Below are 27,366 nucleotides of genomic sequence, written 5' to 3'. Positions count from 1 at the left end.
TTGTTTTCTACTAACTCACCACAGTCTGACTTGGGCGGAGGTGTGGAAGGGGGAGAAAATTGATAAATGAAAGATTAATTAAATTAAATTAATTAAAAGCCCTAACGATCCTCATATCTATGTCAGATTAGCTTTCTGCAGGCATTTTTTGGGGGCAATCTTTGGTTATGTATATATTTTAGTTTTCACTTTTTGACTCCAGGCTAAACAAAACAAAGCATCATCGCAAACCTTCTAATCTTACCAACCAATTCCTCTCGGCGGCATGGGGTCTTAAGTTGTGGGCCTGGAAATGTCAACAGGAAATGTCAATTAGCGAAGCACTAGAGGCCTGTGGAATTGATAACACAAGTAATTTGAAGCAGCGTATCAAGACATAAAAAGAAACCCCCTTTTTTACATAGGTATTATCTCTTCCTTCAGAAATGGACAAATCTATCTCATTCTGACCCTTCCCAGTATCTCCCTGTGTCCGTTACACCTGTGGCATGCTAGCTGGAATCAATGTCAGCATGCAGGCACACTTATACCACCCAGTTCTCTTCTCCTTTCTCTCTCTCTCCCCTCTCCTCTCCTCTTCTCTTCATTCATCCTCCACTCCCTTTCACACCCTCCCTATTCCATACTCTTCCTGTTTATCCCCCCCCCCCCCCATCCCTTTTTAATTTCCCCTCAAACCCCCTTGCCCCCATGTTTATTCCCCATATTTTCCTTACCCCCCTCATTTCTCCTTTCATTTCTCTCTCTCCCTCCTTCCCTCTCTTCTTTGGCAGGTGTGTAGGAATGTTGGGAGTTGTTCTAGGCTGGCCATAGGATAGAATGCAGTGGTGTGTGTGATAAGGATTGCCTGTTCATTTTTTTTGGTTGTTATGAGGTTTTTGGGGGTGCATGCCGTCTGTCTCTCGGTCAGTCTTTGTCCGTCTGTGTCTGGTTGTGGCTATGTGTGCGTGTGTGTGTATGTGTGTCTCCTCTGAAATGACTCTTTTTCCGTTGATGTGGCACCAGTTAATGACTTGCTCACAATGTTTTTTTTTTCTTTTCTGTACCCGTGCATTGGGGATGTGGAGGGTGTTGACACAAAGTGATGCCCTCTTTTAACTGTGTTAAGTCCCAGTTTGCCTCTCCCTCTGTGGCAAAAGCACATCTTCCCCTGGTGAATGAGGAAACGACCCTAAACTATCACACACTCAATGCCAAGTTGTGTCTTTAGCAAGCGTGGTGCTAGCCTGCTTGCCACAGAGGAAGAGACACAAGGCGAGGGTTTCTCAGCTATGTTCTCTGAATGATTTTGCATCAGATTGTACATTACTGCCTGTTACCCGCTACTGTATATCAAGTCATTTTTTGTCTTTATTTTTTGCTCAGTGTTCTGACAAAAGAGGCTTGTTAGGCTACAGTTTAATTTCACTGAAAGCAGTGCAGCAAATCCTTAAACATCTCTCTCTCCCTCTCTCCCTCTGTGTCCCTCCCTTTTTCTCTCCATCCCGGGTGTTCTCCGTTAGGGTGGCTATGCGACGTATCGATATGCCCAGCCAACGGCCGCCGTAGCTGCTGGACCGTCTGCTGCTGCTGCACATGCTGCCGCTCAAGCTTACAGTGATGGGTAAGGATTAGCATCTGTGCTAATGCTATGTAGCATTTCTTTCTGTTTTGGAAAGTGCTGTTGATGTATGTGTGAACAGTATTTATTGTGATGGGTCAGTGTGAAGAGAAAAGGAATTAGTTAGAAATTTAACACGAATACCTTTATTGTCATTTTCCATTGTACAACACGATTCAGTGTGCAGTACCAAGCTACATAGAAGGAATGAAATATAAAATATAAATATCGTTTTAAACAATTTGATATAAACTGCATATTCATACTGCATTGCTGCTCATGTTTTAAGTGTGGAGCAGACATGTAGCAGCTCCACATGATTAAATAGACATATGCCTGTGTGTGCTCAATTAGAATACAATCTTATGGCCTTATAATCAGTGGTGTCTTGGCTGCTTGCTTCAGGAGGGTTATTGCTCTGGGATAGGGTCTATTCCTCAGTGTAGCAGTGTGGGCTATGGTGCACATATAGCGCCCTCTGGTGGGCAGGAGAGTGAAAAGGTGTTGGAGAGCTGTGTAGCGGCGTTGCTAATGGTGATGGCTCTATGGAGACGGTGGGAGCTGTAGATATCCTTGAGGTGGTAGCTGGGCTCGGTTTTCTCTGCAGCGGTTCAGCTAGTGTACCACGAGGATGCTGCCAATAGAAGGTGGTAGAAGGTGACAAGCAGATTTTTTTTTTGCTCAGGTTCTCTCTCTATAGCGGTCTTAGCAAGTAGAGCTGTTGTTCTGCCTTCTTTAACAGCGCTGTGCTATTGGCAATCCATGAAACATCCTCCGACGTGTGCCCGCCCAGGAACTTTAAAGCTTGATTGTCTTTCTACCAAGTCACCATTGATGAAGAGCCGTGTCCACCGCTGCCTTTCCTGAAGTCGACAATAAGCTCCTTGGCCATTCTGGTGTTCAGAGATAAGCTACTGCATTGAGCAGCATCTCGCCATGCGCTGGACCCCCCCCCCCGCCTCCCTCTGTAGCCACACTCGTTATCTGAGACCAATCCGATCACTGTGGTATTGTCCACATATTTAATGAAGGTGTTTGTAATGTGGACAGGAGCGCAGTCGTAGTTGGAAAGGGAGTACAGAACCTCAGAACACAGAACCTCAGAACCCAACTCCTGAGGAGCACCAGAGTTTAGTATTAGTGGAGGAGTGAGGCCTTCCCAGTCTGACTGACAGAGGTGCAGAGGTGTCGGTTGAGGCCCATATCCAGGTGTCGGTTGAGGCCCATATCCAGGTGTCGGTTGAGGCCCATATCCAGGTGTCGGTTGAGGCCCATATCCAGGTGTCAGTTGAGGCCCATATCCAGGTGTCGGTTGAGGCCCATATCCAGGTGTCGGTTGAGGCCCATATCCAGGTATTGGTTGAGGCCCATATCCAGGTGTTGGTTGAGGCCCATATCCAGGTGTCGTTTGAGGCCCATATCCAGGTGTCGGTTAAGGCCCATATCCAGGTGTTGGTTGAGGCCCATATCCAGGTGCTCGGAGACCAGTTTGTTGTGAGTGCTGTGCTGTGCTGTAGTCAGTGTGTGTCTGACCCAGTCCCTTCATGGCTGTCGAGGTGAGCGTGACTGGGTGGAAGTCATTGTGGCTGATAGTGGCTGATCTCGTAGTATCCTACCATCTATCAGTGAGGCTGCGCCTCCAATAACCGTGTGTTCATTTGACGGGAGCTGTGCCTGAATTGCAGATAGCAGATCCTTTTAGTAGAAGTAGTATCACTCTTAGTATTCATGGCACCGCGCTGCCCCTGTTGAGATGCATCCAAATGATGTGTGTGAGTCATTGGCACCTTTTGTGTCAGTGTGTGTTGAGCGTTTGTGATCCAATTAGCACCGTGCTACAATCTCACAGCTGTAGCAGGCCAGAGTAGAGTGAAGCATGGCCTGCTCACAGCCATGCCAGGCTCTCCACCCAGTTCACACAGTCACTGGCGTTACCTGGTGGTAGTTCTGGTGTTATCACTAAAGTAAGACCATTTGTGAAAATTGGATTGAGCCATGTTTCAGTACCTTTCCAAGAAAGCTGGAGAGTTTTGGTAGTGCTAGCAAAAAAATGAACAATACTTTTAAATAAACAAGGTTCACATGTCTCTTATATTTCACTGAAATGCTCGGTAGCATGGTACGAGTGAGCAGCAGGATTCTTGTCATGTTTCAGGAAGGGGTAAATGAGGTACAGCCTATGCAGTGATTACTCCTCCCAGGATTCCGAGTGCTTTCCAGTGTCTCCCGTTACCCGTTCACACACTCTTCTACCGACCGCAAGGGCAGCCATGCGTGACTGTTCTCCTCTTCCCCACTTTACCTTGAAAGCAAAGACAGTGAAAGGCTTGAAAGCATATTATGAATCCGCTACAGAAGGATCATGTGTTCAGTGTGTAGTTTAAAGCGCTTTGACTGTGATCATGTGTTCAGTGTTTAGTTTTAAAGGCATTGTCTCTGACTTGTCACAGTGTTGATTTACATCCCGCTCCTCTGTCCCCCGTAGGTACGGGCGAGTGTACACCACAGACCCTTACCACGCGGCCCTGACCCCGGCCGCAGCTGCCGCGTACGGAGTAGGAGCGATGGTAAGAGTCCGCCTCCCCATCTGTCCGTCCATTTCCTGTTATTTCATAAGTCAATGCCTGCATGATTGACCAAGTCAACTTGAGATGGCATTTAACATTTTACGAAATGCTTCTACAGTGTCAGGATGCTAACAAACTATTTCTTAACCTATATAATCTTTATTACAATTATATTATTATACAATTACACAATCAAAATTTCTGAGTGGATACGATAGGATTACTGATGTGTCTGTTTTGTTCTTTTTTTATTTATTTTTTTGACAGGCTACGTTGTACAGAGGTGGATACAGTCGATTTTCTCCATATTGATAACGCCCGAGTCTTTCCTGGAACACGTCCCCCCCTCCTTTTTGGATACTCTTTAACTGATTCGAAAGAGCCCCACCCCCCCCCTGCAGCTGCGGAGTGCAATTGCATCTCTTTCTGTGGTCTTGGTAGGATTCATACTATATCCGATGCACATACTCTTGGTACAAAAGTATATATTCAGTAAGGAAAGCAGTCGTGTCAACACAATGCAAGTTTATTTCCATATTGAATAACAGTTAACCACCAATTAATTTGAACAACAAAAAAAACAAAAAGAAAGAAAAGAAGAAAAACAAAAAAAAAACATGGCTGTCTTGAAAAATGCACGGCTCTAAGCTCAGAACAGTTATTCCTTTGTATGACTCGTATCTCTGCACAAACGCATGCAGTTATGGCCTCAAATTCTTCCAGTTTTCCAAATGAACTGTGTTTTGCACACAAACTGCAAAAATGGACGTGCGGTCGGCCGTGACGCTCCGTCAGCACTACATCACTTCATACACACACTGGCCACCTGGGCTTCCATGGACACCAAGGGGGGAGGAGGAGGAGGAGGTTTCGAGAGGGAACCTGATTGGCTGGGCAATGATGACGGCGACAGGGAACCGTGTTGGCTGTTGGCATGACGGCGACAGGGAATCGTGCTGGCTGTTGGCATGACGTGAGCACAAAACGACGAATGCGAAAGGTGCCACAGCGAACCCATTCGAGGACTCGGAAACCCTTTTTATTTCATTTGGCGTCAAAGAGGGTGACGCGCTCGCAGATTGTTACAGGCCTCGACGAAACGCCGCGCACGGAGTGGGTTTTCTTTGTCACATGTACACGCTTTCAGTTGAGTTGCTATAAAAAGAATTATGTTGTACATTTACCTCAAATTTTCTGGTCTCTTGAAATGCAAACCTTTAAAACTGAATAGATATCATATGCAAAGACACTAGATTAGAGAAACATAGTGTTAATTATGGTTTATCATTATGGTTCTAATATAATTATCATTACCCCTTTTAAAGATTAAATTAATCTAGTTACTTAGATATGACTTTCTTTAAAATTATTTAATAAAGATGATAGAGAGCTCCCTGTCTTGAGGAAGAACGAAGCCTTGAAAGCCATAACTGTATTTCTCCATAATTGTACAGTTATGTTTTGTTGTTGTTCAATCAGGCTGTCCCTCTAGAGAAATATAGGCCTGATGATTTTTTTTGTTGAGAATGCACAGTTGTTAAATTATGCAGTTTTACATAAAACTATTTTTCTTAGTCAGAATGCAGTTCGTTGAGCATTCTTCCCTCCCCAATTTTAATAGTAGTTTAGTCAGTTATGTATGCAAGTAGCTGCCAGCATTAATTGAGAGAAAGTAACTATGATATCCTATTTAAAATATGAAAAGTAAATGATTAATTGTTTTTTTTATATATATCTATATTCTGAATGTTGAATGCCTTTTTGTTTTTTGTTTTTTTTCTATTTTGGTTCCAAAGATTTTTTGTCAAAAGCACATTTGCAGCCCATTCTCTTCAGTATAAAACAGCCTTGGTATTGTTGGTCTTATGATCCTTTGGTTTTCCTACCGCTTGTTTTTCTTCCTGCATCAGTAGAAAACGGATAAATCATCCAAACGCTTGCTCTCGTCTCCTCTTTCTCTCTTTATTGTGTAATGCTCTGTGCAGATGGGTTTTTTTTTTATTCTGAAACGCCATCTGTCTTCTAAAGACCTTGTATTTGGACTTGGTTCTGTCAGGATGGGTCAAGCGGATATTTCGAAAAGGGTTCCTGTTAATGGAACCCCCCACTCTGGTTTTCAGCGGGCTGGCGTTACCTGGTGGTAGTTTCTGGCGGTATCACTAAAGTAAGACCATTTGTGAAAATTGGATTGAGCCATATTTCAGTACCTTTTTCCAAGAAAGCTGGAGTGCTTTGGTAGTGCTAGCAAATAATGAACAATACTTTTATAATAATCAAGGTTTACAGTAGACACAGACCTCTAAGATGAGTTATATAACCAGGGGCTTGATTTGAGTCCGTGGAAAAAGGACTAAGTGTATTTCATCATAGGAGAATAGATATAGAGGAAAAATGTGAAAAATCAATTTGTAATTTATGGGGTAAGATATAGTTTATTCCTCTGACACAACTGTCAACCAGAGTATTTTATAGAAGTCAATTTAAATGAAATAGAAGACAATAATTTGACTGCTACAAAATGTAATGTGAAATTTCTTTTCTTTCTTCAGCTTAATGTTTTTTGTTTTTTTTCTGAGTTGGGCCTTAGCCATCTGTACTCCTCCCTTTGTCAGTGTTACAAGAAGAGCAAAGACAACGTGTCATGTCCTTTTAGGATCCCCATACTAGTATTTTAAGATGGGCCTTTGCCATTTTTTTCTAGGATTAAAGCTAGCCCACTCTTTGAAGCTCATGTGTTAACATATCAGTGACGGTACTATGGCAATTTGTCCAACTTAATTCAGTTTTTAACTAAATGGCTGCTGCAGCTGGTTGGCTTGGCGATGGTGTGGAAGATTCCGTTATTCCTATATATCCTCATTCTGCACCTTACTGTAATGTTTTAGCCTTTGGTTTAAAATGCACGTGGCTGTTTTTTTTTTTTTTTTAATATCTATATATATTATTTTTAATTTGAATTCCTCTGTCAACTCCGATGCCATTTGTGTTGTTCTTTGTAACTGAATGTCCATATAAACAGTTTTTTTTAATATATATCTATATATATACTTTTGCCTGCTTTGTGTGTTTTCACATAGATGCTGCTGTCTGCAGTAATTTCAGTAGCCTTAGTCATGTAGTCATTATTGAAGTGTTCAGTGAGGGATATCGCCACCACGGCTGTTAACCAGTTAGCAGTTTGTCGGTTACCTGCCCTGGACTCTCAGTACTGTGACTGGGTAGACCGTTGACCTTCTTTTGATTGCTGTACCATAAAACCTTATCTCATTTTAGTAGGTATTACAGGTTGACCAAAGACCATTTGTGACTTATCTCTTAAAAGTTTGTTTTAAAGATTTTTTTTTTGAGTGATGAGACAACAGAGGGGTAGAAGTGTTTCACATGGGGTAAAAAAACTGACTCCTGACATTGTGGGAAAATATTTGTATTTAGTGTTTCACACCCTTCACAACCATGACGGTTTCATAGGGTAGGATTTGAACACCCAGTGTTTGGTGGTAGGTATTGCACATGCTTGATACACATTCCCATTTCATTAAAAAAACGTATCTCTGCACAAACAAATAATATACATCAGATCATATAAATACTTCTTAAGGAGAGAAGGTGAGGGTGGACATGGCGAAAGGGGGTGGGGACGGGGGGATGGATGATGATGATGGGGGGGATGGACAAGGGGCGGGGTTTGGGATGGACGATGTGGAGGGGATGGGAAGGACAAGGGGAGGGGATGGGATGGACGATGTGGAGGGATGGGAAGGACGATGTGGAGGGGATGGGATGGACAAGGGGAGGGGATGGGATGGACGATGTGGAGGGGATGGAAAGGACGATGTGGAGGGGATGGGATGGACAAGGGGAGGGGATGGGATGGACAAGGGGGGGGGGATGGGATGGACAAGGGGGGGGATGGGATGGACAATGTGGGGGTTGGATTGGGATGGACGATGGGGGGGAGGTTTGGGAAGGACAAGGGGGGGGGGGGGGATTGGGATGGACGATGGGGGGGGGGAGGTTTGGAAGGACAGGGGGGGGGGTGTACTCCTTTATGTTCTCAACTCATAGCAGTCATCAACAAACACCAGTGCAGTGTCCTGGCGTAACGGAATGCCTTATTGCCCCACTATGACCGCTAAAGGCAGCATAATGGGGCGCAAGCAAGATGCCGGAATGTTCCTTTCCCATTGGTCGCACAATAATCTACATGGTCATATTTCTTGGATAGGCATGGTGAGCACATTTCGATGTTGAACAATAGTGATGCTTAACTGCTTAAAGTTAGAGAGCTATGGAGCCTGCCTTGCGTGGTTGCTAATGGTTCTTCTAATCCATGGTTGCCGTGTCAACGGCCAAATGAGCTAATGGCTAAAAAAAAAAACGTCCCGAGTCGCAATACACTGTAAAGACAGCAAGGCATTCTGGGCCTCTTTAGAGAGGAGGTAGGCATGGAGGAGAAGGGGGAGCAGGAGGGGGTGAAGGAGAGGGACTACACAATTCCATATTTGGCCAGATCGCTGAGCTCCATGTCTCCGAATGCTTCCCATGGGCACACCACTGTGAAGTCTGGAAAGAGAGAGAGAGAGAGGGAAGTGTCAGTCATAGTCATTCATGTGCTTCAGAGTCTTTTGGTACTAGTGTGGAGTCGACTGCTTTTATCTTTGAATCTTTGTCTTGCAATATCATTGGCAGTAGTGGGGGGGGGTCATGTTGGTATATCAGTCATGTGCTAAGAAAGTATTTGGCTCATAATGTCAAAGGGTCTCACCTGTTCCAAGTCCATCCATTCCTGGGATGTCATCTCCAAACCTGTGGCCAACAGAGAGTGATAAGTAAAACACGAGAAGCAACAATGAAAAGTGAGTAGGTCACAAAAAAAAAACATGTAGAGTAAACATGTATTTGATTAAATATTTAAATGATTAATCAAAATTGAATCATAAGGGGGCAAACTGACGTACTGTACTAGTTCCTGGTCTATACCATATATACTGTATATATAATGTTACAGTCAAAAATCGTATGTAATATGTGGTGACTGGTCTTCCACTGACCCCTTCTGGCCAGGCTTGGGGGCCTTGCTCTTGAAGACGCGGGCAGCCCTCTGCTTGAACTTGGGGGGTCCCTTCTTCGCCTCACCTGCAGCATCGCCCATTGCAGTGGTTTTCTGCCAAGAAGAGAGATGCACTTCAGATTAAAGTCTGACAATTATTATATATTATATTTCAAATGTTCCCTCCACACCACCTCCCCCAGTGCACCCCAAGAGATCATTGATATCTCCGTTTGATGAGAAAACCAATCTAGAAATGTTGCTGAAATTCCCGCCATATGTCTGTCATGTTGTACTCGAAGCATAAATCGCTTCTATTTCTGTATGATCTGCTTCCACTTAGTATTGTGTCAGCCTTCTCCTCAGTACCTGTTAAGTCCACCAATCCCCGCTCATCCTCCTCGACAGCCTAACTTATCAGTCACTACACTGACCCAACTTGAGGGCAGCTTAGTGCTAATTTTGTCGCATTAGGCTAAATGAAGTTGAATCCTCTGGGTAATTCTCCTACACAAACAACTATATTTAACACCGACCCAGAAAAACCTCTCTATTTCCAGCAATCGCTATTTATAGACTAATCCACACACACTAATACTAGAGAGAGCGTGATGGGTGTCACGACTACACACAAGTGTTGCCTAATTTCTTAATATAGTGAGATCGTGACATTTCTATACTTGGGAAGCCATCTTGAAGACGACTGAAATCGACTGAAAGCAAGCTTATTCATCCAGTCATATTCATATACCCTGCAGCCGTGATCCACTTAACCTTCAGTGCCCCTCAAACTCCAAGACACAAGACCCTTTTGCTAACTTTGCTAACACACTGTATCTTGCTATGTTGTCAAGTGTATTGCTAGTTTTGCACAGACAAAGTATGATGATTATCAATCACTAGGCATCTCTCTCACACGTTGTCTCTCTTCCCCACGCCCCTACCCCTCTCTCGCTGACTCTCTCGCACACACACACACCCCCACACACACACTTTTTCTATTCAGTCCTTTGCATCTCTCTCTCTCTCTCTCTCTCCCTCTCTCCCTTCCTTCCTCCCTCTCTGTTTATCTATTTCTCACAAATGCTTGCTCTAGAACATGGATGCTTCTCAGGGGTTCAAACTCGACTAATAACTCGAATAACTGTTTCCACATGCAGTCTTTGCCATTTGCATTTGAGTAACAGTCAGAAAAGTGCCCCACAGAATCAAGTCAGTGTTAAAATGGTTACAGTACCAGTCCCTAGACACTAAAGCACAAACACTACAAATCAGAGCCGCAGTAGTCATGTAAAGTCACTCACCTTGCTTGCTCAGTGAAGTGGGGGAAAGCTGGCTTGATGTGCTGCTTGTGAGCCAGAGGTTGGGTTTCGTCAACTCCTTAGTGTTTTTCTGCACTCTCTGAATTCAGGGCTTCCCCTGTCTGCCCCGTCCCTGTCTTATATACCCAGCACACCCTAATCTCTCCTGATGTACAGCCCTTTTGACCTCAGGCACCCTCCCTCAAACCGCTCAGCTTCTGTCACGTGGGGGATGAGACGACTCAAAAGATGAAGGTGGGGGGGGGGGGGGGTATTTTAAAGGGCGCTTATGAGAGATTTAGCTGTTGTGTGTATGCATTAGGTAACCTGAGAGGTAAACATGTGCATGGAACATAAACATTTGCATGGAACATAAACATAAACGTGTGACAACAGGTGGATATCATATGTAGTATGTCACGATGATGGTTAATTATACGGTGGTACTATACTTTCAAATAGTTGGACAGTGTCAGCTTAAGCATCACACGCAATTTGAATGTCAACTGACAATTGATAACTGATGATTTTGTGCTGAAATAAGCTAAAAAAGTGTGAGTGTGACACATTATGACAGAAGATGGCTTGTGCATGTCTTGCATTATAACAATTTATTTATTTTGTGTTAGTGTGCTCCCGTCGTGGGGGCATATCAAAAAGCACGGCCAGTAATGATACAAAAATAAACTTTTGTCCTCTGGTGGAAATTTGTCATTTGGAACTAAATCAGAACACTAAAAGAGAAAACGAATGCGAAAAGCAGCCACACTCCTAGGGTCTTTCGACAGGCTTCACAGAACATAAAAAAAACACATACAAAATAATGTGCAATTTGCAATCTGTGTTCAGAACAAGACCGAAGCTGATCAGATTCACTCAGATTCAGTTTGTTAATGCACTGCTTGAGCCTCTCATGTGGCATAAAGTTATTGCCACGCAAATGAACACAATATATCAGTTTCAAAAATGTGTAGACTCTAGAGGTCTCAAACTCCAGTATCTACAGTATTGTGATAGGCAAGCCAACAGATCAAAACCATCTGGCCCCCCACTGACCAGACTGGATGCTCATCGGCCCCCTGTAATTTGAGTTGGAGACCCCTGGTCTAGATGTATCTCAGCACATACTATTTACTATACTATAGAAGCACATCATATGGTTACATCTATACGCATTTTTCTTTGTTGTCTTTTTGGGTTCATTAATAAATTGCCCATAAAAACAAGAACCACCCCTTAATATGAGAAAAGGCCCTATTTTAATTTCTGAACAGTACATGATCAAATATGAGACGGGTTGACTCTCACCGTCCCTTATTACCCTCTCATGCTCACATAACTGTGGACACATTTTTCTGGCACGCCTGGTTCTCAAGCTGCGGACTAAGAGGATTGGGACATGCGTGTGTGTGTGTGTGGAGACATGTGCAAAAGACAACCTACCACCTGGGGCATGTACTTAGTGCCAAGGTCATCTCATTATATTTCCTAATTTTAGATTTAAAACCGACAGGTAAACATAATGCCTTTAGGTTGATACCAGTTAGTTATTACTGTTATTCAGCATAGGGGGTGGGAATTGGAAGACAAGGTTCTTAAAATATGTATTAAAGTGTAAAGTAAGTGTCCATGTTAGTTGGCTGCTGCTGGCCAAGTAGTGTATTGTCATGACTCTTTGATCCCATGAACTTGGTGTCTGTTTAATTAGCATTTTGCTATTATTTGCTATTAATTTGCATTGCACTATGAGAGGTAATTGATGGGAATTTCCACATTAAAGCAGCAATAAGGAGTGCTGTTCCAAAACTCGCAAGCTAACTACCTAAAAGGCATGCAAAAACCTTGCAAACACCACCAACAGCCCAGTTGGAGCTTGCCAACAAACTAACTGGTGTCTTTTGGCAGTATAGCTGGCAATGTCATGCTGTGAAAGCTTTCCTTCCATTTTAGCAGGGTGTTCCAGCCCGGAACACAGAAGATATAGGGCATATCCTGGATGGCTAGTGGGAAAGACACAGGTGTTTATCTTTCCTTCAAATCACCATATGCTATGAAAATGAATTTGAGGATGGTACCAAAACTAGTTGCCTATAAAACCATACCTCAAAAAGTGTCCAATTGTTGCATAGTGTTACTTAAAAAAGAACACATGACTACATTTGCCGCAGAAGTATTTTAGAAACTTCCGTATTTTCTTTTCATTTGAAATTGTTCTTGTTTGTCAACAAGCCTATTTTGTTTGGCAGAGGCTTTGACGTTTTGACGTCAAACTCATAATATGATGATGAGATTACCATGAGGGGCTTTTCCACCAGCGCAGTCCCCCACCCTCATCGCCACGTGCTCTTTGAACTCCACAAAAGGAATCCCCCCTCCCCCTGGAGGGAAAAGCCCTCACTTTATCAGATTTATGTTGTGGCTCAGTCAGTGCATCTTAGCACGTCTCTGCTAGCAGAGGGATGGGCTATTTTCCACGAACCTGGAAGATTCAGGAACTTTTCTGGGCTGTCCGGGAACATTCCCTTCATTGAGCTCGCCTCCAACAGTAAGATGTGGCCTATGTGGACTGAAGAAATTAAAATTGAAAATGGTGAGCTAAATGTTGATTATCTTGTATAAATACATTTTTGAATTGCCATTTTATTAATACAAAAACGTCCTTCCTCACTGAGACCACAGCGAGTTCATGTGTAGTGTACATGTGTGCATGGGACATGTAGTTTTCATTGTCCAAAAACTAAAATGTTTCTAGACCTACAATGTTAATGCAATTCTAAAGAATGATCCAAAGACTGTTTCCAAAGAGTTAACTTCATTTTATGCATTTTGTTTGTCTGTTTCAGTTTATATTGCATGTCTCATAAATACTTTATAAATAAATAACAAACCCTCAAAAAAAGAATCAAGAATCGGGTTTAATTTTTTCAATTTTTCCTCAAAATTTGTCTGGAGACATTTTGTCGCAAGATCAGAGGTAAAACATGAGGCTGGTCAGTCAAAAGCTGAAGGTAAAAACACCCCTTAAGCACTGTATCTTTAGTTTCCTTGTTGTCTCATATTATCTAGTTATTATTTTGGTTAAATATATTGGTAAATTTACAATTTGGGCTGAAGCTCCATGAATGAGTGCCCTGGGTTAATTGTATTTTGGTTGTAGTTTCTAATCGTGCTGTAATTCCTCGATCTAAATCTGCTCTGGAGTACTAGAAGTTAGTAGCCACTCCTATTTTGGTACACTAAAGGGGGATTATTTGCTATTTAAAGGTTGTCTACATTTAGCAAGCAGGTCTATTTAACTGTCTTGTACCTATTTGAAGGAGGTCTACAATTGACAGACAGAAATACAAAGCAGGTTCAGATGAAAATACCCTAAGAGAAAAAGTTGAGAAAAATATATAGCGTTGGCCTATAAAATACAATGCTAATTATAGATAGCTAACTTTACTTTACTTTTCTTTACCACTATGTATCCTTTTCAAAAATGTATCTAGGTGAATGTGACAATTATTCAGTTAACAACCGTTATACCTATAATGTGTCTCTCCATGTGGGTGATGTCTACGTGGGACATTACAGGAATAATTAGTAGAACATGGTTTATCTGATCAGGTAATTTAGTGCATTAGGGGGCTGTGACGGGCCGAGCCTCGGTTTACCGTCAAAATGTGGGTTTGGCCAAAAAGCTCAAAGACGGAGGGTTCAAAGATATATCCAGGAGACATGCTAAGCCTCTAAATATGCAGAAGACAATAATCAGCAGTCTCAATGAAAATATAACCTGCTAAGCCTCTATCAGCAGAGGACAACATTCAGCAGTCTACTAAGAAAAACTGCTAAGCCTCTCAAAAACAGAGGACAACATTCAGCAGTACCAGGGTCACATATAGGAGGTGTCCAGCACCATTTCTAAAAAGGTGGTAGACACAAAAATCAAACAATACACAGATGACAAGACAAACCCTGAAACATAAACATAGTATTCCTCTGTATGCCAAAACATCAAAGAAATAACTATGTAGTACAATTTTACATTTTACAGTTATGTAGTGTCCCTTCTGCCAGTCTAGGCAATTAGCAGTGTAATTAGCTAGGAACCGAAAATAAATGTTCTGGGTTTCCTGCGGCGCTTCTTTGTGTCGGACCGACCAGCTAGCAGAGGTCAAACTCCCAACCGGGTTCAATGAGACACTGTTGGTGCACCAACTTAGTTCATTTAAATAAATGGTTCCAACTTTGTGGAAGTTTGTGCAATCAGTTGTGTGTTTGTTTGTGTGTGTGCCAAACCATGTGTGTTTGTGTGCGCTATCTTCACTGTGTCATCCTTGTCAATGTAAGACATAATCCTATTGGTTTCAAGCAAAACCACCCAAATTGCCAAAGTAGTGTGTGAGGTTTTGAAGATCATACAGCTCAATTTGATTTCAAATAAATTTTAATTTGCTCAGTAAGTCAACAAATGACTGTTAATGACTCACAGACAACCTTTTAAGAATCTGTTTGACATTTCATTGGAAATGGTCCAGTGAAGAGAGTGGCTGTGTATTAATTAGTCTTGATGCTTAATTAATTTTTGGACACCAAAAAAAAAAAAAAATTAATTTGACTTTGATTATTATGGGAAGAAAACTGACTTTTTTTTTTGACATTCTGCTGTCTTTACTACTGCCCTCAACCACGGCATTCCATCGGAATACCCAGTGTTGAGCAGATTGCAATTATACGCTCAACGTACATTCACAAGGCAGAAAAATGAAATCAGTGCATAAATGAATAGACCTCTGCCTGTAAACACTACGAAAGGGGAGAGTAAAAATGTGAGAGAAAAGAGAAAACACCTCTTCGGGGTGACATCACTACAGTTTTTGTCAAACCATTTTTTATAGACAGCATCGTTTCACTTTCTTTGCACCAATTGTGCACCATCTAAAAAGAAACGCGCATCAATACAATGTTGTGCCTTAAGCATCATTTTTATTCCTCTACTTGACCACTAGAAGCATATCAAGGTACTGTACAGATGTTCGAGTCGACTTTCCCTTTGTTTGCTCGCTGGGGGTGCTAATGGTCATTCCTCTACAGAGGGTGGGGACGGATTGGGGGGTGGGAAGGAAGTCCGTTTCCAATTGCATCCATATTCGTTTTTTAAATCTGAAAGGGAAGTAGAAAATAGGCATTGTGTTGATGGCGGCTGTCATCCATGCTTGCTCGCTTGATGGTTCGATCATCGGCTGAGCAGGCGACTGCATACTTGCTAACTGGTGATGCCTTTCAGCGCTAGCAGGGCATGAGAAGCCCCACTGGAGAAGAGGTAGGCATCGAGGAGAGAAGGGGGGAGGATGAAGGAGAGAAAGGGTGGGGCACTAAACAATTCCGTATTTAGCCAGATCGCTGAGCTCCATGTCACCAAACGCCTCCCATGGGCAGACCACGGTGAAGTCTGAAAGAGAGAGAGAGAGGGAGAGAGAGAGGGGTGGAGATGGGGGTGGAGAGGGAGAGAGAGAGAGAGAGAGATCATTATTTTGGTTATGCATGTCTGAAAAGTCCAAGTGTTATAGTGCTTGTTCCATGTCAAAATTAAAGTGCATTCACATAGTTGAATGCTGAAAGTTGTAAATAAATAAATAAATGCTCTGATTCTTACCTGTTCCAAGTCCCTCCATCCCTGGGATGTCATCACCGAACCTGTGGACCACAGAAGGTGATGAGCAAAACAAGAACGTTTTTTCTTCCCCACAGTAACGTGACCTGAATCTGAGGTTACATGACTTGTCATCTCTGCTTCTGTCCCCATTAAATGTGAACATTCTATCCTTGGTGATTCAATATGAGGTCATCAAATTCTTTGAATACCAGAAGCCTGTATTGCACTGGGTTGTTTTACATGTGAATTGTTTGGACAGCAAAAAAGTAGTCATTTCATCAAGTCCTTTTTTCAAAAAGCCATGTTGTGTTACTAGACTTTCATTGTCTTACCCCTTCTGGCCAGGCTTGGGGGCCTTGCTCTTGAAGACGCGCTGGGCCCTCAGCTTGAACCTGGGGGGTCCTTTCTTGTCTGCGGCAGTAGCAACATCCATTGCGTTTGTTTACTGTGAATAACAGAAAGGAAAAGCTTTAATTTTTTTGCTCTCAAATCTCTTTCATGAGGGTAAACACACAGCCATTTTAAAAAGCTACGATGAACCATGTAAAATTCTTAAACGGACAATGTAAGTTATATCTCCTTAGGAGAGTTGACATGACAGTGACATCTAATCCTGCTCTTTGTTCTCAGCCTCAATAATCATTGATCTCCTCTCTGACGCTAACCTAAGCTAAGCTAAATTAAGCTAAGCACTGATTTTAACCCCAATGCTAAAATTGCGCTGCTCTCTTATGTCATCGTTCAGACTGTCCTGGTTTGTAAATTAGAGACTGCTAGGACAACTGTTTTCTCAAGTGTTTTCACATAGTGTCTGAGCTTAGTACGTTTTGTAATCATACCCATCTGTACATGTTTTTGTCTGTTTTAATTTTTGCCTACTGCATAATTGCATGAGCAATGCCTCTCTTGTCTGTTCTTGGCTACCAAAGCATACTCATATCTGCTAATAAGTGCATACTGAACACTCTTGTCTAGTGAAATTAAAGCATACTCATCTCTGCTAATAAGTGCATACTGAACACTCTTGTCTAGTGAAATTAAACTAATAAGTGCATACTGAACACTCTTGTCTAGTGAAATGAAACTTTTGCTTTCCTGTACGAATCCGAACAGCCTGTTAACAGTCTAGAAAAACATCCCAGTATGCTACAGCCCTATTCAAAGTATCCTTCAACCTAAATGACCGTTACTGAAGCAAAACCCCAAACAGCATAATTTCCTCCTACCTGGTTTTCTCAGCGAAGCTGGAAGAATAGGCTTGAGTTCTTGCTCCTGAAGGGGAGAGCAAGTGCAGAGATGCAAAACAAAGGTGAGTAGAACTCTCGCTTTCTTTTTGCAATCTCTCTTATCGCCGTTCGTTTGCGTGTCTGCCTCGCTCTTTTATACCTCTCCGTGGCTAATCCCGTGGAAGGCACGGCCTCTTTCTCCTGGGATGCTCCATGCTCCCTCGCCCCTCCTCTCCATCACATAGAGAATAGAGGGGGATCAAAAGCTTGAGTGAAGGTGTATTTTAAGGCAGACTTAATTAATGATAAGCTGTCTTGTGTTGCACGTTGAAAAGGTGATGTAAAAACATTCCCTGCCAACTGGGCAAGTGTCATGTGTTTGGGGTATCAGTCATGGTCATTGGCTGACCAATACTGAGGCGTAGCCCATGTCTGTTTTAACACTCACATACCTTTATGCTCGTTTACACAGTATATTGATTGGCCTTTAAAGTGCGGATGCTCCTGAATGTAGATGCTCCTTATAAAACTTGACATAAAAGAATGACATCAGGTTATAACTGAAACAATGGCGGTGGCCTAATAGCAGAATGGTAGTTCGATAGTTCATTGAACGGTCATGACAATGATTATTATCTTTTAATTCGTTTTATTTTTCTTAATTTGGGTTTCCACATCACAGCTTGAAGCAGTGTAATCTATTTTCTTTGTGAATCATCATCATTCTTCATCTCACAAGCAAGAAAACACAAGTAAAGAATAGATTGTCCTATTTATCCACTCAGAATACACTCTTGTCTGATTGGGTATATTCTTTATACATTTTATCAATAAGTGAAAAAAATGTGCACAGCTTATTCGACTTTGTTAAGCATGTGTTCATTTGCGAGTTAAAATGCATCCATGACAGAAGTCGTCACAAAGAACCAGCTTTCCATCATCACTTAAAAAAAATCCTAAAATTGCCTGAATTCCTCACCCAAGAGAAGAAAAGAAAACCTGGCAACAAAACATCTTGTGAGGAGGCATGAGGTGCGTGTGCTGACCTTTGGTGTTGAAGCTCTTTAACTCTGCCTCGTCACCCGCTGTGACTGTGCTTACATAATGGGGAGAGCATCTGTTCCTGCATGTCTGGCTCTGTACCTTCTCACTAAGAGGATTTGGCCCCCGATGACATCTCTATGTATGTGAGGCTGTGTTCCAGTTCACTAGGTGTTTATCTTAATTGCCATGATGACGGGTAGTCTTCTTGTATCTGCAGGCAACGGACAATATGGTTGAGATACACGCTCGCCAGTACACGGCTCTCAGTTTCTTATGCCTAAAAGTGCACAGGCTCTTAACTGAGCTGTAAAATACATTGTAGAAATTGTCAGTGAGAAAAGATAACAAACCTGATGATCCAGTATATTTAGTGTGATTGCCTAAGCATAGTTGGTGTAGCTGGCGAACAAAGATGATCAAATCTATAATTTCAACAATGCCATTAAGATTTTCCAGTTTGTGACATGCTGCAAGCTGAAAGTCCTAACACACCACTGATCAATACACAAAACATCATCAGCTCAGCGACAGACCGGGCAGCCCTGTACACTTTTGAGAAAAGATGGCAGTCTAAAACGAGGTATTTATAGTGTCATTAACACAATGTTTAATAGCTATTTGATAAGCTATCAGTGTCTCCACCTTTTGCAACTTTTTGGAACATTCTGAAGAGCCGTATAATAATACTGGTTAATGGTTAAAGACAGGTTAATTGTTTAATACTGGTCAATGGTTAATGACTGGTTAATGGTTTAATACTGGTTAATGGTTAAAGACAGGTTCATGTTTAAAGACAGGTTAATGGTTTAATACTGGTTAATGGTTTAATACTTCTCCGCACGCGTGTCTCACACCACTAACACAAAAGTCTCCAAAAGCTAGTTTATAGTACGGGATTGGTTTATCTGCACACATGTTCCAAAGACATGCATCAAGTTCTGCAGGGCTGCTTAGCATTGTGTTGTATAAGAATCACGTAGTGGCTGTCATGAAAGACATGGCACAATACAATGAGCACTCCAATGTCCTGACGTTCACAGAGGCTGTGATTAATTTAATATTTTGTTCAGTGTACGAGGGGATTTGGGGGACACCTTTAGAATCAGCTTTCATCTTTATGGTTTACTAATTGCAGTTATCATTCCTTGCTTCACATTCTTAGATGACAGCCGCATTGACTAATTTGTCTACACTGCTGTGAAGCCATTTGAGTTGCCACTACGTACAGACATAATATGTCTATCAGTCATTCATAGATGCCTCCAGAAAGACTAATTTGACATTTAAAGGTGCATTCCCGCTTCTGGTGAAAGGTTTTTGATATTTGAGCTCAACACCCAATCAAATTACACCCCTCGCTTGAGTGCTCCTGAGGCAACGTGTTGATTGGCTGGAATAGTGTGTGGCTTTGTCCGAGCACTCTTTGATCACACACACTGGGCGGACGGCTAGAGGGATGTAAGGTGAGTTTAGTTGAATTTGACTAAGAAGTCTAATGGATTATAATCAAAGACTACACCTTTAAGAGTCAAAGAGGGAAATCACTGTTCACCCATGGGAACTTGAAGTCCACATATATTTGTTTGTACATTTGAAGAGGAGTCAAGAAGCTTGAGTGAAAGCATGATTGGAAAATACTGCATTTATTTGTGGAATTCTGCTAGAATGCCAAATGCTGAGATAATTTCATAGCTGAATTGATCCAGATTTCATATCTGAATTGATCCTGATTTCACATCTGAATTGATCCAGATTTCATAAAAATAGAACTCTGTACACATAAATAGACATCTGCATTTTCATCACATTTGAGGGAAGAGACAGCAGGGTAAAAAGGCAGGAGCAAGGAGTCCATAATCTTTGTGATATCGCAACAAAATTTGAGATACCCTCACAAGATAGTGTCCAACAGCATGCGGTATCTGTAGCAGTCGCTCAAACAAAGGTCATGCCTTTAAGGAAATTCAAGGTGCATGTTGTAGGTCGATATGTCCGTTACAATTATGAGCCAAACGTGTAAAACCATTGTTGTCATCCACGTTTTCACAACCGATGGTTCGCCGCTGACCACTGAGAGAGCAAATGCACACTTGCTGACCGGTGGGAGTCTTGTCCGGAGGAGAGGTAGGTAATAAAGGGTCGAGGACGATTGGGGTGACGAGCTACACAATTCCGTATTTAGCCAGGTCGCTGAGCTCCATGTCACCAAACGCCTCCCAAGGGCAGACCACGGTGAAGTCTGTAAGAGAGAGAGAGAGAGGGAGAGAGAGAGAGAGAGTGAGAAGGAGAGAGAAATTAGGACAAAGGAAAGGTGAACAATGTAGTTTAACATTATTATTAACAAGAGTGATGTGCTTGTCTTTCACAGACAATATCAGGAGTGCTCACAGCAAACTTGAATTTATTCTACATAAACTTGCGCTGGAAAAGTGCTTTGGTTTGATTCTTACCAGTGCCGAGGCCCTCCATCCCGGGAATGTCATCGCCAAACCTGAAGATTGGTAAAAATTTGCATCAAACTCCATTAATTTCCTTTCAGAATAGCAATATATGAATCTATAACATAGAATATGTGGAACTGACATGCTCATCCTACTGATGTTTTGGATATGTTTCGAATGAATTACTACAGAGACTGTCAAACCAATTATTTTCATAACCAAGAAGAGTGCTTGATCTGTATTTTGGGCTATTCTGTCATCGTCTCGCTTACCCCTTCTGGCCAGGCTTGGGGGCCTTGCTCTTGAAGACGCGGGCAGCCCTCTGCTTGAACCTGGGGGGTCCCTTCTTGTCTGCGGCGGTAGCGACGTCCATTGCGGTTGTTTTTCTGGAAGTCAGAGCAAGAACCTTTTAGCTTCAAATGCCCGAATTGAATCATTTTTACTAAAAGATGAATCAACATTTACAAAGAATAAGTAACTGATCAGAAATAGAAATAAAGGCTGTTTCCAATGTGCCACACCGCTTAGAGTTATGTCATCTCTGTACTAGGCCCCATGTGTAATCCTTCCTTGTTTGTTGACTTTGCGAACCCCAACCTGGTAGGTTAATCCTGACAGATTAAGCTACATTAATTAACATCTGTTGATTTAACAGTCACACAAACAGTTGTAATTACCAACTGCCTAAGCACTAATCTCAGGGAGTGTCAGATTACAAACGAACCAAACTGTTCCAGCACCTCTGTGGGCAGTATTAGGGATTCCCTAGTGCTGCCCTAAACCCTTTTCAGTCCTTCCTCCACACCTCTGTAATTCTGGACTCTCTGTTTCCCATTGTATCCCCTATGGAATTTTGAGGAAGCGCTGGAGGGTTTTTTCCCTTCTATTTGTCAAATGTGCTACTCTGATCGAAACCAGTGATGTCTTTGAAGCACCAACTGCATTCAGCTTTCTTTCCTTATCTTTACAACTGTGTCAGCATGTCTCTGTGCGTACTCTGTGCATCTCTCCCTTAACTCAGCATTTTTCTGTGCGTGCTCTTTCACCGAAAAGAATATGTAACCCCTTTGTAATCACCAATTTTTTTTTCTCCGTAGCTGTAATGGGTTGCGATTACATTTATTTTGTAATTCAATTATGTAACTCTGTCACATGTGACTAGTTACTCCACAATCCTGGCCCTATATGCTTTTCAGTGTGGTAGTCATTTCTCTTGGAAACAAGTAGTGCATACTCTGTCTTCTGTTAGTATGCCATGTTATCTTCTCTTTATTATACGGCTCTTCAGAATGTTCCAAAAAGTTCCGTGGATTTGCATGGGCCATCCCAACGTTCGCCGGTGAATATTTCCTGATATTCACCGCTGCGAAAAGATATTGACCGCTGTCATTGGCAACGGGCTTTGTGCTTTTGATTCACATCTTTCATATCATTCCGCAAGTAGTCCGGTCATTTAACGTAACAGACTCATTGTAATTTGAAGTCAGCAAGTAATGGGTTGCTACGCAACACCTGAAACTTAAAAGTTCTATTTGCTTGAAGAACTATTTTTTCTTTGCAGAAATCACAAAACGGCAACTAAATCATTAAAAAGAGGTATTTTGGAGGAATGTGTTCTATCGTTTTTGGCAAGTAACCGTATAATAAGCGGGATAATGTATTGTCCGTCGGTCATTATCCAAAAATAAATCCCTTCAGGACGAAACAACACCCCTCCGCTGCGCGTCGGGGTGCTGTTCGCCCCGTCGGGATTTATTTTTGGATAATGACCTCCGGACAATACATTATCCCTTACATAACAGCATACTACAGTATCTTCCTTTGCTAGCATCAGCTCTGCTCTGGCTTGGGCTCTTTTCATAACACCATTGGTACAGTTTTTTCAAATAGACATTTCATCAAATGCTACTGAGCCAATCCAGAGAGTCAGTCTACTGTATTAACAAAACACTGCAGCAATTTAGTATTTAGCATTCAAAATCACAGAAGTCGTAATGTTGTATTATTTTTCTTACCTTGCGGAAGAGCAAGTGCAGAGATGCAAAACAAAGGTGTGTGAAGAAGAAGAAGTCTTCGCTTTCTTTCTGCAGTCTCTCTCGGATGCTTTCCTGACTGTCCATCCCTTTGCTTTTATACCCCTTAAAGCTTATCCCACCTCAGGTAGAGCCTACGCACACCCTCAGAAGCTTCTAGTACATCCAGGCTCATCTTTTTTCCATCCTCCCCCTCTACTACATAGACTCAGATCACAGGATCAAAAGATTGTGCATAGGTGTATTTTAGGGCAGACTTAAGTGGAGCTAGTTATTCGCTAGCTTGTGATGAAAAACATGTGCATCACAATTGGCCCCAATTAGTTTGATACTGTAGGACTGTGTGTTCTGGTTGTGGTGCTGGCTAATTATGTAAGCAGTTCTGGGAGGCAGCCAGTTTCTGCTGAAGCACTGTTGTACTTTCTCACATGTTTTCAATGGAAAACAGCACTGTGTAGCACTGTTGCTAACAGTCATGCTAATCAGAATCTTGATTCCCCATTCTGTGCATGAAGAGTGACACATAGTTCTAGTTCAGTTCAATTCTAGTTAATCAGTGAATGCCTGGAGTGTGTTGTTTTATATCACTGCTTTTAACCACGGCAGTGTGATTACGTCAATATATAATTTATATATTGAATTTATGAAAATGTGTTATATCTAAGCACCCATTTACAGTATATGCTGTATTTTGGTGAATAATACTGTATTCAGAAAGACACCAAAAGTAAATCGTTATCAGTAAAAAAAAAAAGGTAAACAAAACTCCTCGTAAGACTGTACAAGACTGGTTGTCCTTTGACCCTGTCCTGCCCTGCACTATCATGCTTACATAATCTTAAAGGCATGTGTATGCATACCTGGCTGTGAAACTGCTGAATAAGAGGATTGGACTATGGTGACATCAGCTCTCTTTCTCTCACTCTTCCTTTCTATGTATAACTCTCCCCCTGTCTCTATTTGTGTGTGTGTGCGTGTGTGTGTATGTACATGCACACATGTATGTGCACACGTGTGTGTGTGTGTGTTTGTGTTTGTGTGACAGCATGTGAAATATTTTATTCAATAGCTATGATGTGCGGTTAATGCCCAGGTAAATGGGTTCTCTGTAGCAAAGGATGTGGCTTAAACAGATATTAAACTGTTTACACCATTCTAACAGATATTAAGCTGTGTGTTTACGCCTTTTTAACAGATATTAAACTGTGTGTTTATGCCATTCTAACAGATATTAAACTGTGTGTTTATCAGTGTTTAGACCATTCTAACAGATATTAAACTGTGTGTTTAAACAATTCTAACAGATATTAAACTGTGTGTTTACACCATTCTAACTGATCAGTCATGGCTCTTTGGCGTGTCAAGGCATAAATCAATTCCTTGGTTTCTTAATTTCAGCTGCAGTCAATGTTTGTCAGTTTAAAGATGCTGCACACCAAATACTGGTTAAGAACAGTGTGTGTGTATATATCATTCTCACTGTTCTCGGGTGGCTTGTTATATTCTGATATGTCAAACTCTAAGCTATGTTTCCATAATAAAATTATCTCTGATGTCTGTTCCCCCAATGCAGGTTGCTCCATCGCTGTTTGGTGTTAAAAATATGCTTTATTTATCTTTTTTAGTTTTCATGGTGTAAACAAAAACATTGGGGTAGCAGGTTTGCATTAAATTGACACAGAAATCATTGCACACGTGCCTGCTGGCAAAGTAAGGTGTCTATTAACACCAAAATGATGAACCCCTTCCTACCAGTTCTAGACACAGCCACCCACTGAATAACCTAAATTAATGTATCTCTATGTGCCGAGGTGAAAAACTCCTAATTCTAAAACTAATTCTCCCTGTGTATTTAAAACAGGTGATTTCACTTAATTCATCTACCTGGCTGAGGAGTTAGTTAGAATCAGCTGGTTTAGTGAATGTATGGAACAAACACCTGGTAAGACTTTTACTTTTACTGAAGCTAGGCTTTTCCACCTCTGCCTGTGTGTCACTAATGTAAGATTATACGGATCTGTGTGTCATTAATGTAAGATTATACGGATCTGTTAGTCACTAATGTAAGATTATACGGACCTGCAAATGCAAGATGAGGTTTTGATGATAACAAAGGCCTGATGTCATTTACATTTACAGTCTGAGATGCTGACATACTTTCTCACTGTTGAAGTAAGGAAAAAGAGTACATTTTAGGCAAGCTTAATAATAATAATGGCTTGTGACTGGCTTTCTGTTGAATAGTTTTCCATGAGCTTTTAATGAATAGTTTTGGCCCTATGAAATCAAATACAGCCACCTTAATAGGTCTGGATGTTTTGACATCATCTGATTTAATTTGACAATTAGAATATTCCTTTAACTGCCTGAATGCATACACGATTTCTGTTCTGTAGTATTTCGTCCTCATTTGTAGGATTTCACACACACACACACACACACACACACACACACACACACACACACACACACACTCACACTCTCTTTCAGTGAGTCAGAGTGATTCACAGGGATTAACTCTCTATTCTTCAATCATGCTCTTGTATTTTGTGATTGGAGTCGCTGTCAAGTGGGCTCTTGACCTCTCCAGAACACTTGCATGATCTTGAGTCAAGTGCATTTATCTAAGCGCCTCTTATTACAGCTAGCTAACTGAGAGACACCATCTCAACCATTTCAACAACAGAATTTCTCTCTCTGAGTTTCCCTCATCTCAATAACCATCACCGAGGGCTGAGAAACAGGTGAGAAAGCTTCCCAGGAATGACGTGAGAGTTGTCACCACGGTTAAAAGTGACGTAAGGTCATTATAGAGGCTTATGTTTGGATTATTATGTTGCATAAGGGACTCTCGTCAGGAGAAAGTCTGTGACAGGTTTACATCTGCACTTGACTGAGGCTATAATCCTCATAGCTTCAACCTGATTTAGTAACTCAGAGTTCGTCATCTACACGATGACACTACCATCACAACATGTTTAATGAGATTTGGCAGTAAGATTAGCTGAAGAAGTTCAATTAAATTCGATTACATTTTAACAATAAAAACAACAATACAATTGTTTCAAGGCGCTTTACAGAGCCCAGTGCCTAAACCCCCTTCACACACAGGTATAGTTATATACTTGTTTTATAGCGCAATACATTGCTATTTGATTTCAGTGTCTCCATTTGGAACGGATCACATTTTTATACTGACAATGAAACAGTGGTTGTGGTATGAGAGGTATGTGGTTTTCTTTTTTTTTAAGATTTATTTTTGGGCTTTTTGTGCCTTTGATCGATAGTGCAGTGAAGAGTGGGACAGGAAATGAGAGGGAGAAGAGCTGGGGAGTGGATTCGAACCCGTGTCCTCCATGGGCGTCAAGCCCGAATGTGGTCGGGGCTACTGCTTGCGCCACAGTGCCCCCCAGAGAGTATGTGGTTTTCATCCAGAAAATGTGGTATTTGTTTTGCAACATTTGCACACAAAAAGCTGATTTGAAAAATCCTCCACCGTCTTATCATGTTTCATCTGACGCATGCAAATACATCTGCTGAATTCTCTACTGCCTTCCAAGCACAACCTCCAACACAGATCCCTTGGCACCAGATAAAAGTCCATCAGATACTTTACAAAGGATTCGTTCTTCTCCAACAGCCTGTGAATTCCGATACCACTGGTGTCACTACTTAAAATTTAAGCCATTTAGTTCTAATGCCATATTATGCTGTAGCTATCTTGTTAAATTCCCTACACAGACTCCTGTCTCTGGCGTCGCCGTGGTTTTTTTTGGCCAGAAAAGCTTACAGAATGTTGATGGTCTCATGAAGGCTTGAATCACTGAACCTCCAGTTTTTTTCTCGGCTGGCACATTTTCTCTTCTGCTCTGCCCCTTCCTCATCCCCATGCTGTTTTATGATTCTTACCCTTATCTGTTTAACATGTCCTGTCTTAAAATTTTTTTTTTGCTAGACAAGATTTATCCTCTAAAACATCATGGAGGATTTGGAATAACAGTTTTTTTCAATGTGTGCCGTGTCATTCTGTGTTTTTATCTCATTTCATGTATCTTACACTAGAGACCACCACAACAAGACAGACACAGGACCTAGCAGCAGTGCTTTTGTGTGTGTGTGTGTGTGTGTGAGAGAGAGTGTGTGTGTGTGTGCGTCTGTGTGTGTGTGTGCGCGTGTGTGTGTATGTGTGTGTATGTGTGTGCGCGCGCGTGTGTGTGTGTGTGTGCGTGTTTGTGTGTGTGTGTGTGTGTGCGTGCGTGTGTGTGTGTGTCCCTAAGCCATATTGTGGCCTGTGATGTACCTCTGCGCCTTCAGTCCCCAGCCCATCTGTGTGTTTTGGGCTTTTTCAGGCCAAGCTTTTTAACGGTGCAGTTTATGACACTCGTCTTGTTTAACGTGGCGAGTAATGACCCTCCTCCTCCTCCTCAAATCCGGTGTTTTAAAGGCTCCAAAGTAAACTTGGT

The 27,366-nt window shown here is 41.8% G+C and overlaps 3 protein-coding genes across 5 annotated transcripts in view; 1 reads left to right on the top strand and 2 right to left on the bottom strand.

Moving 5' to 3' along the window:
• Positions 1 to 4,748, top strand: part of rbfox2 (RNA binding fox-1 homolog 2) — a 38,851-nt gene extending 34,103 nt beyond the window's left edge. For all 3 annotated transcript variants that reach the window (XM_031563597.2, XM_031563596.2, XM_031563599.2), the window contains 3 exons: positions 1,503 to 1,603; positions 4,086 to 4,167; positions 4,435 to 4,748. In XM_031563597.2, the coding sequence (XP_031419457.1) occupies positions 1,503 to 1,603; positions 4,086 to 4,167; positions 4,435 to 4,479 (228 nt within the window). In that variant the 3' untranslated portion in view covers positions 4,480 to 4,748. The remainder of the gene's footprint in view (positions 1 to 1,502; positions 1,604 to 4,085; positions 4,168 to 4,434) is intronic.
• Positions 4,749 to 8,203: 3,455 nt separating this feature from the next.
• LOC105910162 (retinal cone rhodopsin-sensitive cGMP 3',5'-cyclic phosphodiesterase subunit gamma-like) lies at positions 8,204 to 10,711 on the bottom strand. Its single transcript, XM_012838850.3, has 4 exons — positions 10,522 to 10,711; positions 9,219 to 9,331; positions 8,933 to 8,973; positions 8,204 to 8,730 (listed from the first exon to the last, which is right to left on the bottom strand). The coding sequence occupies exons 2-4, from the start codon at positions 9,317 to 9,319 to the stop codon at positions 8,654 to 8,656; spliced, it is 219 nt and encodes a 72-aa protein (XP_012694304.1). The 5' UTR covers positions 9,320 to 9,331; positions 10,522 to 10,711; the 3' UTR covers positions 8,204 to 8,653.
• A 4,758-nt stretch (positions 10,712 to 15,469) lies between these two features.
• On the bottom strand, positions 15,470 to 17,517 carry LOC116219863 (retinal cone rhodopsin-sensitive cGMP 3',5'-cyclic phosphodiesterase subunit gamma-like). The gene is made up of 4 exons (XM_031563911.1): positions 17,386 to 17,517; positions 16,492 to 16,604; positions 16,160 to 16,200; positions 15,470 to 15,955 (listed from the first exon to the last, which is right to left on the bottom strand). Exons 2-4 carry the CDS (start codon positions 16,590 to 16,592, stop codon positions 15,879 to 15,881), a joined length of 219 nt encoding a protein of 72 aa, XP_031419771.1. The 5' UTR covers positions 16,593 to 16,604; positions 17,386 to 17,517; the 3' UTR covers positions 15,470 to 15,878.
• Between the last annotated feature and the right edge of the window lie 9,849 nt (positions 17,518 to 27,366).

The sequence above is a fragment of the Clupea harengus genome, chromosome 26 (genome assembly GCF_900700415.2).
Source record: "Clupea harengus chromosome 26, Ch_v2.0.2, whole genome shotgun sequence".
Taxonomy (NCBI): Eukaryota; Metazoa; Chordata; class Actinopteri; order Clupeiformes; family Clupeidae; genus Clupea; species Clupea harengus.
The sequence above is the reverse complement of the archived record's forward strand: the minus strand, read 5'-3'. Positions and strand labels throughout refer to the sequence as shown.

Coding starts and splice junctions, on each gene's coding strand:
- LOC116219863 (XM_031563911.1), bottom strand. CDS start 16,592: ATGGATGTTGCTACTGCCGCAGACAAGAAAGGACCCCCCAGGTTCAAG. Junction 16,201..16,491: donor CCCAAGCCTGGCCAGAAGGG/GTAAGACAATGA, acceptor TGTGGTCCACAG/GTTCGGTGATGACATCCCAG. Junction 15,956..16,159: donor GATGGAGGGACTTGGAACAG/GTAAGAATCAGA, acceptor TCTCTCTTTCAG/ACTTCACCGTGGTCTGCCCA.
- LOC105910162 (XM_012838850.3), bottom strand. CDS start 9,319: ATGGGCGATGCTGCAGGTGAGGCGAAGAAGGGACCCCCCAAGTTCAAG. Junction 8,974..9,218: donor CCCAAGCCTGGCCAGAAGGG/GTCAGTGGAAGA, acceptor TGTTGGCCACAG/GTTTGGAGATGACATCCCAG. Junction 8,731..8,932: donor AATGGATGGACTTGGAACAG/GTGAGACCCTTT, acceptor CTCTCTTTCCAG/ACTTCACAGTGGTGTGCCCA.